Below are 18,956 nucleotides of genomic sequence, written 5' to 3' on the forward strand. Positions count from 1 at the left end.
TATAGAGGTTGGAACAGGGGACTGTTACATATAGAGGTTGGAACAGGGGACTGTTATATATAGAGGTTGGAACAGGGGACTGTTATATATAGAGGTTGGAACAGGGGACTGTTACATATAGAGGTTGGAACAGGGGACTGTTACATATAGAGGTTGGAACAGGGGACTGTTACATATAGAGGTTGGAACAGGGGACTGTTACATAGAGGTTGGAACAGGGGACTGTTACATAGAGGTTGGAACAGGGGACTGTTACATATAGAGGCTGGAACAGGGGACTGTTACATAGAGGTTGGAACAGGGGACTGTTACATAGAGATTGGAACAGGGGACTGTTACATAGAGGTTGGAACAGGGGACTGTTACATATAGAGTTTGGAACAGGGGGCTGTTACATATAGAGGTTGGAACAGGGGACTGTTACATAGAGGTTGGAACAGGGGACTGTTACATAGAGGTTGGAACAGGGGACTGTTACATATAGAGGTTGGAACAGGGGACTGTTACATAGAGGTTGGAACAGGGGACTGTTTCATATAGAGGTTGGAACAAGGGACTGTTACATAGAGGTTGGAACAGAGGACTGTTACATAGAGGTTGGAACAGGGGACTGTTGCATAGAGGTTGGAACAGGGGACTGTTACATAGAGGTTGGAACAGGGGACTGTTACATAGAGGTTGGAACAGGGGACTGTTACATATAGAGGTTGGAACAGGGGACTGTTACATAGAGGTTGGAACAGGAGACTGTTACATATAGAGGTTGGAACAGGGGACTGTTACATATAGAGGTTGGAACAGGGGACTGTTACATAGAGGTTGGAACAGGGGACTGTTACATATAGAGGTTGGAACAGGGGACTGTTAAATAGAGGTTGGAACAGGGGACTGTTACATAGAGGTTGGAACAGGAGACTGTTACATATAGAGGTTGGGGCTGTTACATAGAGGTTGGAACAGGGGACTGTTACATATAGAGGTTGGAACAGGGGACTGTTACATAGAGGTTGGAACAGGGGACTGTTACATAGAGGTTGGAACAGGGGACTGTTACATATAGAGGTTGGAACAGGGGACTGTTACATATAGGTTGGAACAGGGGACTGTTAGATATAGAGGTTGGAACAGGGGACTGTTACATAGAGGTTGGAACAGGGGACTGTTATATAGAGGTTGGAACAGGGGACTGTTACATAGAGGTTGGAACAGGGGACTGTTACATATAGAGGTTGGAACAGGGGACTGTTACATAGAGGTTGGAACAGGGGGCTGTTACATATAGAGGTTGGAACAGAGGACTGTTACATAGCGGTTGGAACAGGGGACTGTTACATATAGAGGTTGGAACAGGGGACTGTTACATAGAGGTTGGAACAGGGGACTGTTACATATAGAGGTTGGAACAGAGGACTGTTACATAGAGGTTGGAACAGGGGACTGTTACATAGAGGTTGGAACAGGGGACTGTTACATAGAAGTTGGAACAGGGGACTGTTACATATAGAGGTTGGAACAGGGGACTGTTACATACATACAGAGGTTGGAACAGGGGACTGTTACATACATACAGAGGTTGGAACAGGGGACTGTTACATATAGAGGTTGGAACAGGGGACTGTTACATAGAGGTTGGAACAGGGGGCTGTTACATATAGAGGTTGGAACAGGGGACTGTTACATAGAGGTTGGAACAGGGGACTGTTACATATAGAGGTTGGAACAGGGGACTGTTACATATAGAGGTTGGAACAGAGGACTGTTACATAGAGGTTGGAACAGGGGACTGTTACATAGAGGTTGGAACAGGGGACTGTTACATAGAAGTTGGAACAGGGGACTGTTACATATAGAGGTTGGAACAGGGGACTGTTACATACATACAGAGGTTGGAACAGGGGACTGTTACATATAGAGGTTGGAACAGGGGACTGTTACATAGAGGATGGAACAGGGGACTGTTACATATTGAGGTTGGAACAGGGGACTGAGCGGGTAAAATGTGTTTGGACTGCAGCCTAGGATTTAATACCAGCATCCCTCCCTCTGGTTGACACGCCCACTTCCCGCCAGTGATGTCATCGGTTTCTCTCACCTCAAACTTTTGTCGTAGTTCCTCGTTGCCGTCTTCTCCGTCTGGTTGGACAGGAACATTAAAGTATTCTCCCTCCTCCTGGGACAACAATTTAAACCTGTAGAATATACAGATTACCACTACAGATTACCACTACAGATTAACACTACAGATTACCACTACAGATTACCACTACAGATTAACACTACAGATTAACACTACAGATTACCACTACAGATTACCACTACAGATTACCACTACAGATTACCACTATAGATTACCACTACAGATTCCCACTACAGATTACCACTACAGATTAACACTACAGATTACCACTACAGATTACCACTACAGATTACCACTACATATTAACACTACAGATGAACACTACAGATGAACACTACAGATTACCACTACAGATTACCACTACATATTAACACTACAGATGAACACTACAGATGAACACTACAGATTAACACTACATATTAACACTAACACTACAGATTAACACTACAGATGAACACTACAGATGAACACTACAGATTACCACTACAGATGAACACTACAGATTCACACTACATATTAACACTACAGATTAACACTACAGATGAACACTACAGATGAACACTACAGATTAACACTACATATTAACACTACAGATTCACACTACATATTAACACTACAGATTAACACTACAGATTTATACCAGCCCTGACACCAGGGTTGCCAAATGTGTCTGTTTTATACCAGGCCTAACCCCAGGGTTGCCAAATGTGTCTGTTTTATACCAGCCCTGACGCCAGGGTTGCCAAATGTGTCTGTTTTATATCAGCCCTAACGCCAGGGTTGCCAAATGTGTCTGTTTTATAACAGCCCTGACTAGAGGGTTGCCAAATGTGTCTGTTTTATACCAGCCCTAACGCCAGGGTTGCCAAATGTGTCTGTTTTATAACAGCCCTGACTAGAGGGTTGCCAAATGTGTCTGTTTTATAACAGCCCTGACACCAGGGTTGCCAAATGTGTCTGTTTTATATTAGCCCTAACGCCAGGGTTGCCAAATGTGTCTGTTTTATAACAGCCCTGACACCAGGGTTGCCAAATGTGTCTGTTTTATAACAGCCCTGACACCAGGGTTGCCAAATGTGTCTGTTTTATAACAGCCCTGACTAGAGGGTTGCCAAATGTGTCTGTTTTATAACAGCCCTGACTAGAGGGTTGCCAAATGTGTCTGTTTTATATCAGCCCTAACTAGAGGGTTGCCAAATGTGTCTGTTTTATAACAGCCCTGACTAGAGGGTTGCCAAATGTGTCTGTTTTATAACAGCCCTGACTAGAGGGTTGCCAAATGTGTCTGTTTTATAACAGCCCTGACTAGAGGGTTGCCAAATGTGTCTGTTTTGCACCAGCCCTAACGCCAGGGTTGCCAAATGTCCCAGTTTTATATCAGCCCTGACTAGAGGGTTGCCAAATGTGTCTGTTTTATAACAGCCCTGACGCCAGGGTTGCCAAATGTGTCTGTTTTATAACAGCCCTAACGCCAGGGTTGCCAAATGTGTCTGTTTTATAACAGCCCTGACTAGAGGGTTGCCAAATGTGTCTGTTTTATACCAGCCCTGACTAGAGGGTTGCCAGATGTGTCTGTTTTATAACAGCCCTGACACCAGGGTTGCCAAATGTGTCTGTTTTATAACAGCCCTAACGCCAGGGTTGCCAAATGTGTCTGTTTTATAACAGTCCTAACGCCAGGGTTGCCAAATGTGTCTGTTTTATATCAGCCTTGACGCCAGGGTTGCCAAATGTGTCTGTTTTATAACAGCCCTGACACCAGGGTTGCCAAATGTCCCTGTTTTATACCAGCCCTGCGCTCAGGTGGGAGGGGTGGAGATATTTTAGGCGTGTCCTTAAAAAGCATGATCCAAAGAGATGATTTCAGGCAGAGCTGATGGGGAAATTTAAAACCAAACAAAAGCTGTTTATTCTTTTTTTAGATGCTGTTGGATTCTGCCAGAGGAGACTCGGCCTATCCAGCCGTGATGTAGACTGCTCATATGGACGTGGAACAAGAGCTGCCAGAGGAGACTCAGCCTATCCAGCCGTGATGTAGACTGCTGATATGGACGAGCTGCCAGAGGAACAAGAGCTGATGTAGACTGCTGATATGGACGTGGAACAAGAGCTGCCAGAGGAGACTCGGCCTATCCAGCCGTGATGTAGACTGCTGATATGGACGTGGAACAAGAGCTGCCAGAGGAGACTCGGCCTATCCAGACGTGATGTAGACTGCTCATATGGACGTGGAAACAAGAGCTGCCAGAGGAGACTCGGCCTATCCAGCCGTGATGTAGACTGCTCATATGGACGTGGAACAAGAGCTGCCAGAGGAGACTCGGCCTATCCAGCCGTGATGTAGACTGCTCATATGGACGTGGAACAAGAGCTGCCAGAGGAGACTCGGCCTATCCAGCCGTGATGTAGACTGCTCATATGGACGTGGAACAAGAGCTGCCAGAGGAGACTCGGCCTATCCAGCCGTGATGTAGACTGCTCATATGGACGTGGAACAAGAGCTGCCAGAGGAGACTCGGCCTATCCAGCCGTGATGTAGACTGCTCATATGGACGTGGAACAAGAGCTGCCAGAGGAGACTCGGCCTATCCAGCCGTGATGTAGACTGCTCATATGGACGTGGAACAAGAGCTGCCAGAGGAGACTCGGCCTATCCAGCCGTGATGTAGACTGCTCATATGGACGTGGAACAAGAGCTGCCAGAGGAGACTCGCCTATCCAGCCGTGATGTAGACTGCTCATATGGACGTGGAACAAGAGCTGCCAGAGGAGACTCGGCCTATCCAGCCGTGATGTAGACTGCTCATATGGACGTGGAACAAGAGCTGCCAGAGGAGACTCGGCCTATCCAGCCGTGATGTAGACTGCTCATATGGACGTGGAACAAGAGCTGCCAGAGGAGACTCGGCCTATCCAGCCGTGATGTAGACTGCTGATATGGACGTGGAACAAGAGCTGCCAGAGGAGACTCGGCCTATCCAGCCGTGATGTAGACTGCTCATATGGACGTGGAACAAGAGCTGCCAGAGGAGACTCGGCCTATCCAGCCGTGATGTAGACTGCTGATATGGACGTGGAACAAGAGCTGCCAGAGGAGACTCGGCCTATCCAGCCGTGATGTAGACTGCTCATATGGACGTGGAAACAAGAGCTGCCAGAGGAGACTCGGCCTATCCAGCCGTGATGTAGACTGCTCATATGGACGTGGAAACAAGAGCTGCCAGAGGAGACTCGGCCTATCCAGCCGTGATGTATACTGCTCATATGGACGTGGAAACAAGAGCTGCCAGAGGAGACTCGGCCTATCCAGCCGTGATGTAGACTGCTCATATGGACGTGGAACAAGAGCTGCCAGAGGAGACTCAGCCTATCCAGCCGTGATGTATACTGCTCATATGGACGTGGAACAAGAGCTGCCAGAGGAGACTCGGCCTATCCAGCCGTGATGTAGACTGCTCATATGGACGTGGAACAAGAGCTGCCAGAGGAGACTCGGCCTATCCAGCCGTGATGTAGACTGCTCATATGGACGTGGAAACAAGAGCTGCCAGAGGAGACTCGGCCTATCCAGCCGTGATGTAGACTGCTCATATGGACGTGGAACAAGAGCTGCCAGAGGAGACTCAGCCTATCCAGCCGTGATGTAGACTGCTCATATGGACGTGGAACAAGAGCTGCCAGAGGAGACTCAGCCTATCCAGCCGTGATGTAGACTGCTCATATGGACGTGGAACAAGAGCTGCCAGAGGAGACTCGGCCTATCCAGCCGTGATGTAGACTGCTGATATGGACGTGGAACAAGAGCTGCCAGAGGAGACTCGGCCTATCCAGCCGTGATGTAGACTGCTCATATGGACGTGGAACAAGAGCTGCCAGAGGAGACTCAGCCTATCCAGCCGTGATGTAGACTGCTCATATGGACGTGGAACAAGAGCTGCCAGAGGAGACTCAGCCTATCCAGCCGTGATGTAGACTGCTGATATGGACGTGGAACAAGAGCTGCCAGAGGAGACTCGGCCTATCCAGCCGTGATGTAGACTGCTGATATGGACGTGGAACAAGAGCTGCCAGAGGAGACTCAGCCTATCCAGCCGTGATGTAGACTGCTGATATGGACGTGGAACAAGAGCTGCCAGAGGAGACTCGGCCTATCCAGCCGTGATGTAGACTGCTGATATGGACGTGGAACAAGAGCTGCCAGAGGAGACTCAGCCTATCCAGCCGTGATGTAGACTGCTGATATGGACGTGGAACAAGAGCTGCCAGAGGAGACTCAGCCTATCCAGCCGTGATGTAGACTGCTGATATGGACGTGGAACAAGAGCTGCCAGAGGAGACTCGGCCTATCCAGCCGTGATGTAGACTGCTGATATGGACGTGGAACAAGAGCTGCCAGAGGAGACTCAGCCTATCCAGCCGTGATGTAGACTGCTCATATGGACGTGGAACAAGAGCTGCCAGAGGAGACTCAGCCTATCCAGCCGTGATGTAGACTGCTCATATGGACGTGGAACAAGAGCTGCCAGAGGAGACTCAGCCTATCCAGCCGTGATGTAGACTGCTCATATGGACGTGGAACAAGAGCTGCCAGAGGAGACTCGGCCTATCCAGCCGTGATGTAGACTGCTCATATGGACGTGGAACAAGAGCTGCCAGAGGAGACTCAGCCTATCCAGCCGTGATGTAGACTGCTCATATGGACGTGGAACAAGAGCTGCCAGAGGAGACTCGGCCTATCCAGCCGTGATGTAGACTGCTGATATGGACGTGGAACAAGTGCTGCCAGAGGAGACTCGGCCTATCCAGCCGTGATGTATACTGCTCATATGGACGTGGAACAAGAGCTGCCAGAGGAGACTCGGCCTATCCAGCCGTGATGTAGACTGCTCATATGGACGTGGAACAAGAGCTGCCAGAGGAGACTCGGCCTATCCAGCCGTGATGTAGACTGCTCATATGGACGTGGAACAAGAGCTGCCAGAGGAGACTCGGCCTATCCAGCCGTGATGTAGACTGCTCATATGGACGTGGAAACAAGAGCTGCCAGAGGAGACTCGGCCTATCCAGCCGTGATGTATACTGCTCATATGGACGTGGAACAAGAGCTGCCAGAGGAGACTCGGCCTATCCAGCCGTGATGTAGACTGCTCATATGGACGTGGAACAAGAGCTGCCAGAGGAGACTCAGCCTATCCAGCCGTGATGTAGACTGCTCATATGGACGTGGAACAAGAGCTGCCAGAGGAGACTCGGCCTATCCAGCCGTGATGTAGACTGCTCATATGGACGTGGAACAAGAGCTGCCAGAGGAGACTCGGCCTATCCAGCCGTGATGTAGACTGCTCATATGGACGTGGAACAAGAGCTGCCAGAGGAGACTCAGCCTATCCAGCCGTGATGTAGACTGCTCATATGGACGTGGAACAAGAGCTGCCAGAGGAGACTCAGCCTATCCAGCCGTGATGTAGACTGCTCATATGGACGTGGAACAAGAGCTGCCAGAGGAGACTCGGCCTATCCAGCCGTGATGTAGACTGCTCATATGGACGTGGAACAAGAGCTGCCAGAGGAGACTCAGCCTATCCAGCCGTGATGTAGACTGCTCATATGGACGTGGAACAAGAGCTGCCAGAGGAGACTCGGCCTATCCAGCCGTGATGTAGACTGCTCATATGGACGTGGAACAAGAGCTGCCAGAGGAGACTCGGCCTATCCAGCCGTGATGTAGACTGCTCATATGGACGTGGAACAAGAGCTGCCAGAGGAGACTCGGCCTATCCAGCCGTGATGTAGACTGCTCATATGGACGTGGAACAAGAGCTGCCAGAGGAGACTCGGCCTATCCAGCCGTGATGTAGACTGCTCATATGGACGTGGAACAAGAGCTGCCAGAGGAGACTCAGCCTATCCAGCCGTGATGTAGACTGCTCATATGGACGTGGAACAAGAGCTGCCAGAGGAGACTCAGCCTATCCAGCCGTGATGTAGACTGCTCATATGGACGTGGAACAAGAGCTGCCAGAGGAGACTCGGCCTATCCAGACGTGATGTAGACTGCTCATATGGACGTGGAACAAGAGCTGCCAGAGGAGACTCGGCCTATCCAGCCGTGATGTAGACTGCTCATATGGACGTGGAACAAGAGCTGCCAGAGGAGACTCGGCCTATCCAGCCGTGATGTAGACTGCTCATATGGACGTGGAACAAGAGCTGCCAGAGGAGACTTGGCCTATCCAGCCGTGATGTAGACTGCTCATATGGACGTGGAACAAGAGCTGCCAGAGGAGACTCAGCCTATCCAGCCGTGATGTAGACTGCTCATATGGACGTGGAACAAGAGCTGCCAGAGGAGACAGCCTATCCAGCCGTGATGTAGACTGCTCATATGGACGTGGAACAAGAGCTTCCAGAGGAGACTCAGCCTATCCAGCCGTGATGTAGACTGCTCATATGGACGTGGAACAAGAGCTGCCAGAGGAGACTCGGCCTATCCAGCCGTGATGTAGACTGCTCATATGGACGTGGAAACAAGAGCTGCCAGAGGAGACTCGGCCTATCCAGCCGTGATGTAGACTGCTCATATGGACGTGGAACAAGAGCTGCCAGAGGAGACTCGGCCTATCCAGCCGTGATGTAGACTGCTCATATGGACGTGGAACAAGAGCTGCCAGAGGAGACTCGGCCTATCCAGCCGTGATGTAGACTGCTCATATGGACGTGGAACAAGAGCTGCCAGAGGAGACTCAGCCTATCCAGCCATGATGTAGACTGCTGATATGGACGTGGAACAAGAGCTGCCAGAGGAGACTCAGCCTATCCAGCCGTGATGTAGACTGCTCATATGGACGTGGAACAAGAGCTGCCAGAGGAGACTCAGCCTATCCAGCCGTGATGTAGACTGCTCATATGGACGTGGAAACAAGAGCTGCCAGAGGAGACTCAGCCTATCCAGCCGTGATGTAGACTGCTCATATGGACGTGGAACAAGAGCTGCCAGAGGAGACTCAGCCTATCCAGCCGTGATGTAGACTGCTCATATGGACGTGGAACAAGAGCTGCCAGAGGAGACTCAGCCTATCCTGCCGTGATGTATACTGCTCATATGGACGTGGAACAAGAGCTTCCAGAGGAGACTCAGCCTATCCAGCCGTGATGTAGACTGCTCATATGGACGTGGAACAAGAGCGGCCAGAGGAGACTCAGCCTATCCAGCCGTGATGTATACTGCTCATATGGACATGGAACAAGTGCTGCCAGAGGAGACTCGGCCTATCCAGACGTGATGTAGACTGCTCATATGGACGTGGAACAAGAGCTGCCAGAGGAGACTCAGCCTATCCAGCCGTGATGTAGACTGCTCATATGGACGTGGAACAAGAGCTGCCAGAGGAGACTCAGCCTATCCAGCCGTGATGTAGACTGCACATATGGACGTGGAACAAGAGCTTCCAGAGGAGACTCAGCCTATCCAGCCGTGATGTAGACTGCTCATATGGACGTGGAACAAGAGCTGCCAGAGGAGACTCAGCCTATCCAGCCGTGATGTAGACTGCTCATATGGACGTGGAAACAAGAGCTGCCAGAGGAGACTCAGCCTATCCAGCCGTGATGTAGACTGCTCATATGGACGTGGAACAAGAGCTGCCAGAGGAGACTCGGCCTATCCAGCCGTGATGTAGACTGCTGATATGGACGTGGAACAAGAGCTGCCAGAGGAGACTCAGCCTATCCAGCCGTGATGTAGACTGCTCATATGGACGTGGAACAAGAGCTGCCAGAGGAGACTCGGCCTATCCAGCCGTGATGTAGACTGCTCATATGGACGTGGAACAAGAGCTGCCAGAGGAGACTCAGCCTATCCAGCCGTGATGTAGACTGCTCATATGGACGTGGAACAAGAGCTGCCAGAGGAGACTCGGCCTATCCAGCCGTGATGTAGACTGCTCATATGGACGTGGAAACAAGAGCTGCCAGAGGAGACTCAGCCTATCCAGCCGTGATGTAGACTGCTCATATGGACGTGGAACAAGAGCTGCCAGAGGAGACAGCCTATCCAGCCGTGATGTAGACTGCTCATATGGACGTGGAACAAGAGCTGCCAGAGGAGACTCGGCCTATCCAGCCGTGATGTAGACTGCTCATATGGACGTGGAACAAGAGCTGCCAGAGGAGACTCGGCCTATCCAGCCGTGATGTAGACTGCTCATATGGACGTGGAAACAAGAGCTGCCAGAGGAGACTCAGCCTATCCAGCCGTGATGTAGACTGCTCATATGGACGTGGAACAAGAGCTGCCAGAGGAGACTCAGCCTATCCAGCCGTGATGTAGACTGCTCATATGGACGTGGAACAAGAGCTGCCAGAGGAGACTCGGCCTATCCAGCCATGATGTAGACTGCTCATATGGACGTGGAAACAAGAGCTGCCAGAGGAGACTCAGCCTATCCAGCCGTGATGTAGACTGCTCATATGGACGTGGAACAAGAGCTGCCAGAGGAGACTCGGCCTATCCAGCCATGATGTAGACTGCTCATATGGACGTGGAACAAGAGCTGCCAGAGGAGACAGCCTATCCAGCCGTGATGTAGACTGCTCATATGGACGTGGAACAAGAGCTGCCAGAGGAGACTCGGCCTATCCAGCCATGATGTAGACTGCTCATATGGACGTGGAACAAGAGCTGCCAGAGGAGACTCAGCCTATCCAGCCGTGATGTAGACTGCTCATATGGACGTGGAACAAGAGCTGCCAGAGGAGACTCAGCCTATCCAGCCATGATGTAGACTGCTGATATGGACGTGGAACAAGAGCTGCCAGAGGAGACTCAGCCTATCCAGCCGTGATGTAGACTGCTCATATGGACGTGGAACAAGAGCTGCCAGAGGAGACTCAGCCTATCCAGCCATGATGTAGACTGCTGATATGGACGTGGAACAAGAGCTGCCAGAGGAGACTCAGCCTATCCAGCCGTGATGTAGACTGCTCATATGGACGTGGAACAAGAGCTGCCAGAGGAGACTCAGCCTATCCAGCCATGATGTAGACTGCTCATATGGACGTGGAACAAGAGCTGCCAGAGGAGACTCAGCCTATCCAGCCGTGATGTAGACTGCTCATATGGACGTGGAACAAGAGCTGCCAGAGGAGACTCAGCCTATCCAGCCGTGATGTAGACTGCTCATATGGACGTGGAACAAGAGCAGTCTAACGGGCTTTCGGTGCCTCTATACCTCCTATTTAGAAACAGAAACTAAAGGGTTTTTCCTCCCATTTCGTGGTATTTGATTTTTTTTTTAACAATAAAAAAAACAATTAAGGCTTTTTGTTGTTGCCCAATGAAGTAGTCAAGACTGTCGATAAAGCGATTGGCTCCTGAGACCTCTTGGAAATACATCTTAAATCACCAAAGCTTTATGAAAACACCAAGATAGAGAGGAGTGAAACAGTGAGCTGACGTTCCCTGCGTATCTCTACATTGTAGGCAGACACACATCATTTTATCCAATCAGGTCCCGTTTATGGGAGGAGTGTAAAACCCCCCATGATGTACGTGTCCCGTGGCCTCCCTCCCTCCCTCCTCCTCTCCTTCCTCCTCCCTCCCTCCCTCCCTCCCTCCCTCCCTCCCTCCCTCCCTCCCTCCCTCCCTCCCTCCCTCCATCCTCCTCTCTCTCCCCTCCCTCCCTCCATCCTCCTCTCCCCCTCCTCTCTCTCCCTCCCTCCCAACCTCCATCCTCCTCTCCCTCCCTCCCTCCCTCCCTCCATCCTCCTCTCCCTCCCTCCCTCTCTCCCTCCTCTCCCTCCCTCCCTCCCTCCCCCCCTCCCTCCTCCATCCTCCTCCTCCCTCCCTCCCTCCCTCTCTATCCTCCCTCCCTCCCTCCATCCTCCTCTCCCTCCATCCTCCTCTCCCTCCCTCCCCCTCCTCTCCCTCCCTCCCTCCTTCCCTCCCTCCCTCCCTCCCTCCCTCCCTCCATCCTCCTCTGCCTCCCTCCTCCTCTGCCTCCATCCTCCTCTCCCTCCCTCCATCTCACCATCCATCCACTCCTTGTTTCTGGAGCTCTGAGATGCCGAATGAGAGCGCTCCCATGAAGTCGTTCCTGCTGGTCAGATCCCAGTCCCAGATCTCCACCGACAGACGCCGGTCCTTATCAGAGTCCTTCAGAGGACTAGAGGGAGAGAGAGAGAGAGAGAAGGAGAGAGAGGGGAGAGAGAGGGAGAGAGAGAATCAATACTTCCCAAGATGCAACGGTTCAGACTTTATCTCGATGTCTTTATCTTGACAGAGTGTAAAGTATCGTTCACAGATATTGAACATGTTTAAAAAGGTCAAAGGCTGAAGGTCAACCAACTAACTATTGATGACCAACTGAGACTACAACCAACTAACTATTGATGACCAACTGAGACTACAACCAACTAACTATTGATGACCAACTGAGACTACAACCAACTAACTATTGATGACCAACTGAGACTACAACCCACTAACTATTGATGACCAACTGAGACTACAACCCACTAACTATTGATGACCAACTGAGACTACAACCCACTAACTATTGATGACCAACTGAGACTACAACCCACTAACTATTGATGACCAACTGAGACTACAACCCACTAACTATTGATGACCAACTGAGACTACAACCAACTAACTATTGATGACGTGGTACCAATCAACTACAACCCACTAACTATTGATGACCAACTGAGACTACAACCAACTAACTATTGATGACGTGGTACCAATCAACTACAACCCACTAACTATTGATGACCAACTGAGACTACAACCCACTAACTATTGATGACCAACTGAGACTACAACCAACTAACTATTGATGACAAACTGAGAAAACAACCCACTAACTATTGATGACAAACTGAGACTACAACCCACTAACTATTGATGACCAACTGAGACTACAACCCACTAACTATTGATGACCAACTGAGAATACAACCCACTAACTATTGATGACCAACTGAGACTACAACCCACTAACTATTGATGACCAACTGAGACTACAACCCACTAACTATTGATGACAAACTGAGACTACAACCCACTAACTATTGATGACAAACTGAGACTACAACCCACTAACTATTGATGACCAACTGAGACACCAGACAGATTAGAGACTACAACCCACTAACTGAGACTACAACCCACTAACTGAGACTACAACCCGCTAACTGAGACTACAACCCACTAACTGAGACTACAACCCACTAACTGAGACTACAACCCACTAACTGAGACTACACACCAGACAGATTAGAGATCAGACTCCATCAGAGCACCACAGAAGGGAGGAGGAGAAACAAAGCTTTCCTTCTGTATGTTTATCTGTGTGTGATGCCTGGATCTCCTTCAAAACAAAGATAATGTAAAGTCTAGAGCTCTCCCGACTTCTAAGGGTTCTAACAACAAAGATATTATAAACAAAGGAGATATCGCACCATTTAAAAAACATTTTTTTTATAACCAAAGACATTATAAACATGAAATATATCTCTAAATGTGATGGTCTGTATAACAAAGATATTATAAAGAGTAGAGATGTCTCACAATGTGAAGCTCTCATTCCAGGTGGGGTTCAGGTTACACTTGATGGTCTTGGTCTTCTGCTTGGTGTCACTCTTGGGGTCGGGGATGAGTTTGAGCTTCACGTAGGGGTCGGACAGACCGTTAGGGTCCATGGGGACCAGGTTACAAGCCTCCTGGACTGGAGAGCGGAGGAGAGGGTGGAGAGGAGGGAGAGGAGGAGAGGGTGGAGAGGAGAGGGAAGATAAATAGTTAACAAATTGTCAAACTGTAATTCAAATGAAATGAACTGTCTACTGTATTGCTGCTTTGAGTGGTCTGAGAGAGGGTGGAGAGAGGGTGGAGAGGATGGAGAGAGGGTGGAGAGGATGGAGAGAGGATGGAGAGAGGGTGGAGAGGATGGAGAGGGTGGAGAGGATGGAGAGAGGATGGAGAGAGGGTGGAGAGGATGGAGAGGGTGGAGAGAGGATGGAGAGGATGGAGAGAGGGTGGAGAGAGGGTGGAGAGGATGGAGAGGGTGGAGAGGATGGAGAGGGTGGAGAGAGGGTGGAGAGAGGGTGGAGAGATGGAGAGGGTGGAGAGGATGGAGAGGGTGGAGAGAGGGTGGAGAGAGATGGAGAGAGGGTGGAGAGATGGAGAGAGGATGGAGAGAGGGTGGAGAGGATGGAGAAAGTGGAGAGGATGGAGAGGATGGAGAGAGGGTGGAGAGAGGGTGGAGAGGATGGAGAGGTGGAGAGATGGAGAGGTGGAGAGAGGGTGGAGAGAGGGTGGAGAAGGATGGAGAGAGGTGGAGAGAGGGTGGAGAGAGAGACAGAGAGAGGGTGGAGAGAGGGTGGAGAGATGGAGAGGGTGGAGAGGATGGAGAGAGGTGGAGAGAGGATGAGAGGGCGGAGAGAGATGATGGAGAGAGGGTGGAAAAATGGAGAGGATGGAGAGGGTGGAGAGAGGATGGAGAGGGATGGAGAGGGTGGAGAGAGGGTGGAGAGAGGGTGGAGAGGATGGAGAGGGTGGAGAGAGGGTGGAGAGAGAGGTGAGAGAGGTGGAGAGGATGGAGATGAGGGTGGAGAGAGGGTGAGAGAGGGTGGAGAGATGGAGAGAGGGTGGAGAGGATGGAGAGAGGGGTGGAGAGAGGATGGAGAGAGGGTGGAGAGGATGGAGAGGGATGGAGAGAGGGTGGAGAGAGGGTGGAGAGAGGGTGGAGAGAGGGTGGAGAGAGGGTGGAGAGAGGATGGAGAGAGGGTGGAGAGGATGGAGAGAGGGTGGAGAGAGGGTGGAGAGAGGGTGGAGAGAGGGTGGAGAGGATGGAGAGAGGGTGGAGAGAGAGGGTGGAGAGGATGGAGAGAGGGTGGAGAGAGGGTGGAGAGGATGGAGAGAGGGTGGAGAGAGGGTGGAGAGGATGGAGAGAGGGTGGAGAGAGGGTGGAGAGAGGGTGGAGAGAGGGTGGAGAGAGGGTGGAGAGGATGGAGAGAGGGTGGAGAGGATGGAGAGAGGGTGGAGAGAGGTGGAGAGGATGGAGAGAGGGTGGAGAGAGGGTGGAGAGAGGGTGGAGAGAGGGTGGAGAGAGGGTGGAGAGGATGGAGAGAGGGTGGAGAGGGTGGAGAGAGGATGGAGAGAGGGTGGAGAGGATGGAGAGAGGGTGGAGAGAGGGTGGAGAGAGGATGGAGAGAGGGTGGAGAGGGATGGAGAGAGGGTGGAGAGAGGGTGGAGAGAGGATGGAGAGAGGGTGGAGAGAGGTGGAGAGAGGGTGGAGAGAGGGTGGAGAGAGGGTGGAGAGAGGATGGAGAGAGGGTGGAGAGGATGGAGAGAGGGTGGAGAGAGGGTGGAGAGAGGATGGAGAGAGGGTGGAGAGGATGGAGAGAGGGTGGAGAGAGGGTGGAGAGAGGATGGAGAGAGGTGGAGAGAGTGGAGAGAGGGTGGAGAAAGGGTGGAGAGAGGATGGAGAGAGGGTGGAGAGATGGAGAGAGGGTGGAGAGAGGGTGGAGAGAGGATGGAGAGGATGGAGAGATGGAGAGAGGATGAGGGCGGAGAGAGGATGGAGAGGATGGAGAGGGTGGAGAGAGGGTGGAGAGAGGGTGGAGAGAGGGTGGAGAGAGGGTGGGGAGAGGAAGGAGAGGGTGGAGAGAGGGTGGAGAGAGGGTGGGGAGAGGATGGAGAGAGGGTGGAGAGAGGGTGGAGAGGATGGAGAGGGTGGAGAGAGGATGGAGAGAGGTGGAGAGGATGGAGAGAGGGTGGAGAGAGGTGGAGAGAGGGTGGAGAGAGGGTGGAGAGAGGATGGAGAGAGGGTGGAGAGGATGGAGAGAGGGTGGAGAGAGGGTGGAGAGAGGATGGAGAGGATGGAGAGGATGGAGAGAGGATGAGAGGGAAAGAGAGAGGATGGAGAGGATGGAGAGGGTGGAGAGAGGGTGGAGAGAGGACAGAGAGAGGGTGAGAGATGGAGAGGGTGGAGAGAGGATGGAGAGAGGGTGGAGAGAGGGTGGAGAGGATGGAGAGAGGATGGAGAGGGTGGAGGGTGGAGAGAGGATGGAGAGAGGGTGGAGAGAGGATGGAGAGAGGTGGAGAGAGGGTGGAGAGGATGGAGAGGGTGGAGAGAGGGTGGAGAGAGGGTGGAGAGGATGGAGAGGGTGGAGAGAGGGTGGAGAGGATGGAGAGGGTGGAGAGAGGGTGGAGAGAGGATGGAGAGAGGGTGGAGAGAGGGTGGAGAGAGGGTGGAGAGAGGGTGGGGAGAGGATGGAGAGGGTGGAGAGAGGGTGGAGAGAGGGTGGAGGATGGAAAGGGTGGAGAGAGGGTGGAGAGGATGGAGAGGGTGGAGAGAGGGTGGAGAGAGGGTGGAGAGGATGGAGAGAGGATGGAGAGGGTGGAGAGAGGATGGAGAGAGGGTGGAGAGAGGGTGGAGAGGATGGAGAGAGGGATGGAGAGAGGGTGGAGAGAGGGTGGAGAGGATGGAGAGGGTGGAGAGAGGATGGAGAGAGGATGGAGAGAGGTGGAGAGGATAGAGAGAGGGTGGAGAGAGGACAGAGAGAGGTGGAGAGAGGACGGAGAGAGGGTGGAGAGGATGGAGAGGTGGAGAGAGGGATGGAGAGAGGGTGGAGAGAGGTGGAGAGGGTGGAGAGAGGATGGAGAGAGGGTGGAGAGAGGGTGGAGAGGATGGAGAGGGTGGAGAGAGGGTGGAGAGAGGGTGGAGAGGATGGAGAGAGGATGGAGAGGGTGGAGAGAGGTGGAGAGAGGATGGAGAGAGGGTGGAGAGAGGGTGGAGAGGATGGAGAGAGGATGGAGAGAGGGTGGAGAGAGGTGGTGAGAGATGGAGAGGGTGGAGAGAGGGTGGAGAGAGGGTGGAGAGGATGGAGAGGGTGGAGAGAGGGTGGAGAGGATGGAGAGGGTGGAGAGAGGGTGGAGAGGATGGAGAGAGGTGGAGAGAGGGTGGAGAGGATGGAGAGAGGATGGAGAGAGGGTGGAGAGAGGGTGGAGATAGGGTGGAGAGAGGATAGAGAGAGGGTGGAGAGAGGATGGAGAGAGGGTGGAGAGAGGATGGGGAGAGGATGGGGAGAGGGTGGGGAGAGGATGGAGAGAGGATGGGGGAGGATGGAGAGAGGGTGGAGAGATGGAGAGAGGGTGGAGAGAGGATGGGGAGAGGGTGGGGAGAGGGTGGGGAGAGATGGAGAGAGGATGGGGAGAGGGTGGACAGAGGATAGAGAGAGGGTGGAGAGGATGGAGAGAGGATGGAGAGAGGGTGGAGAGGATGGAGAGAGGATAGAGAGAGGATGGAGAGAGGATGGAGAGAGGGTGGAGAGAGGATGGGGAGAGGGTGGAGAGAGGTGGAGAGAGGGTGGAGAGAGGATGGAGAGAGGGTGGAGAGGATAGAGAGAGGGTGGAGAGAGGATGGAGAGAGGGTGGAGAGAGATGGAGAGAGGGTGGGGAGAGGGTGGAGAGAGGATGGGGAGAGGGTGGGAGAGGATGGAGAGAGGATGGAGAGAGGGTGGAGAGAGGTGGAGAGAGGATGGAGAGAGGGTGGAAGAGGGTGGAGAGAGGATGGAGAGGGCGGAGAGAGGATGGAGAGGATGGAGAGGGTGGAGAAGGATGAGAGGCGGAGAGAGGATGGAGAGGATGGAGAGGGTGGAGAGAGGGTGGAGAGAGGGTGGAGAGAGAGTGGAGAGGATGGAGAGGGTGGAGAGAGGGTGGAGAGAGGATGGAGAGAGGGTGGAGAGAGGGTGGAGAGAGATGGAGAGAGGGTGGAGAGAGAGATGGGGAGAGGGTGGAGAGAGGGTGGAGAGAGGGTGGAGAGAGGATGGAGAGGTTGGAGAGAGGGTGGAGAGAGGGTGGAGAGGATGGAAAGGGTGGAGAGAGGGTGGAGAGAGGGTGGAGAGGATGGAAAGGGTGGAGAGAGGGTGGAGAGGGTGGAGAGAGGGTGGAGAGAGGGTGGAGAGGATGGAGAGAGGATGGAGAGGGTGGAGAGAGGATGGAGAGAGGGTGGAGAGAGGGTGGAGAGGATGGAGAGAGGGTGGAGAGGATGGAGAGAGGGTGGAGAGGATGGAGAGGGTGGAGAGAGGGGATGGAGAGAGGATGGAGAGAGGGTGGAGAGAGGATAGAGCGAGGGTGGAGAGAGGACGGAGAGAGGGTGGAGAGAGGACGGAGAGAGGGTGGAGAGAGGGTGGAGAGGATGGAGAGGGTGGAGAGAGGATGGAGAGAGGGTGGAGAGAGGGTGGAGAGGATGGAGAGGGTGGAGAGAGGTGGAGAGAGGATGGAGAGAGGGTGGAGAGAGGGTGGAGAGGATGGAGAGGGTGGAGAGAGGGTGGAGAGAGGGTGGAGAGGATGGAGAGAGGATGGAGAGGGTGGAGAGAGGGTGGAGAGAGGATGGAGAGAGGGTGGAGAGGATGGAGAGAGGATGGAGAGAGGGTGGAGAGGATGGAGAGGGTGGAGAGAGGGTGGAGAGAGGGTGGAGAGGATGGAGAGGGTGGAGAGAGGGTGGAGAGGGTGGAGAGAGGTGGAGAGAGGATGGAGAGAGGTGGAGAGAGGGTGGAGAGGATGGAGAGAGGATGGAGAGAGGGTGGAGAGAGGGTGGAGAGAGGGTGGGGAGAGGGATGGAGAGGGTGGAGAGAGGGTGGAGAGGATGGAAAGGGTGGAGAGAGGGTGGAGAGGGTGGAGAGAGGGTGGAGAGAGTGTGGAGAGGATGGAGAGAGGATGGAGAGGGTGGAGAGAGGATGGAGAGAGGGTGGAGAGAGGGTGGAGAGGATGGAGAAAGAGGATGGAGAGAGGGTGGAGAGAGGGTGGAGA

General features: G+C 52.7%; 1 protein-coding gene across 1 annotated transcript in view; it reads right to left on the reverse strand.

Moving 5' to 3' along the window:
* The window catches only part of LOC135560334 (protein kinase C beta type-like), a 257,240-nt gene that overhangs the window by 23,573 nt on the left and 214,711 nt on the right, over positions 1–18,956 (reverse strand). Inside the window, exons 6-8 of the mRNA XM_065002210.1 lie at positions 13,713–13,869; positions 12,166–12,300; positions 2,093–2,189 (exon numbers count right to left, since the gene is read on the reverse strand). Coding sequence (XP_064858282.1) covers positions 2,093–2,189; positions 12,166–12,300; positions 13,713–13,869 — 389 coding nt within the window. The remainder of the gene's footprint in view (positions 1–2,092; positions 2,190–12,165; positions 12,301–13,712; positions 13,870–18,956) is intronic.

Source organism: Oncorhynchus nerka, linkage group LG15, assembly GCF_034236695.1.
Source record: "Oncorhynchus nerka isolate Pitt River linkage group LG15, Oner_Uvic_2.0, whole genome shotgun sequence".
In the NCBI taxonomy this organism is placed as follows: domain Eukaryota; kingdom Metazoa; phylum Chordata; class Actinopteri; order Salmoniformes; family Salmonidae; genus Oncorhynchus; species Oncorhynchus nerka.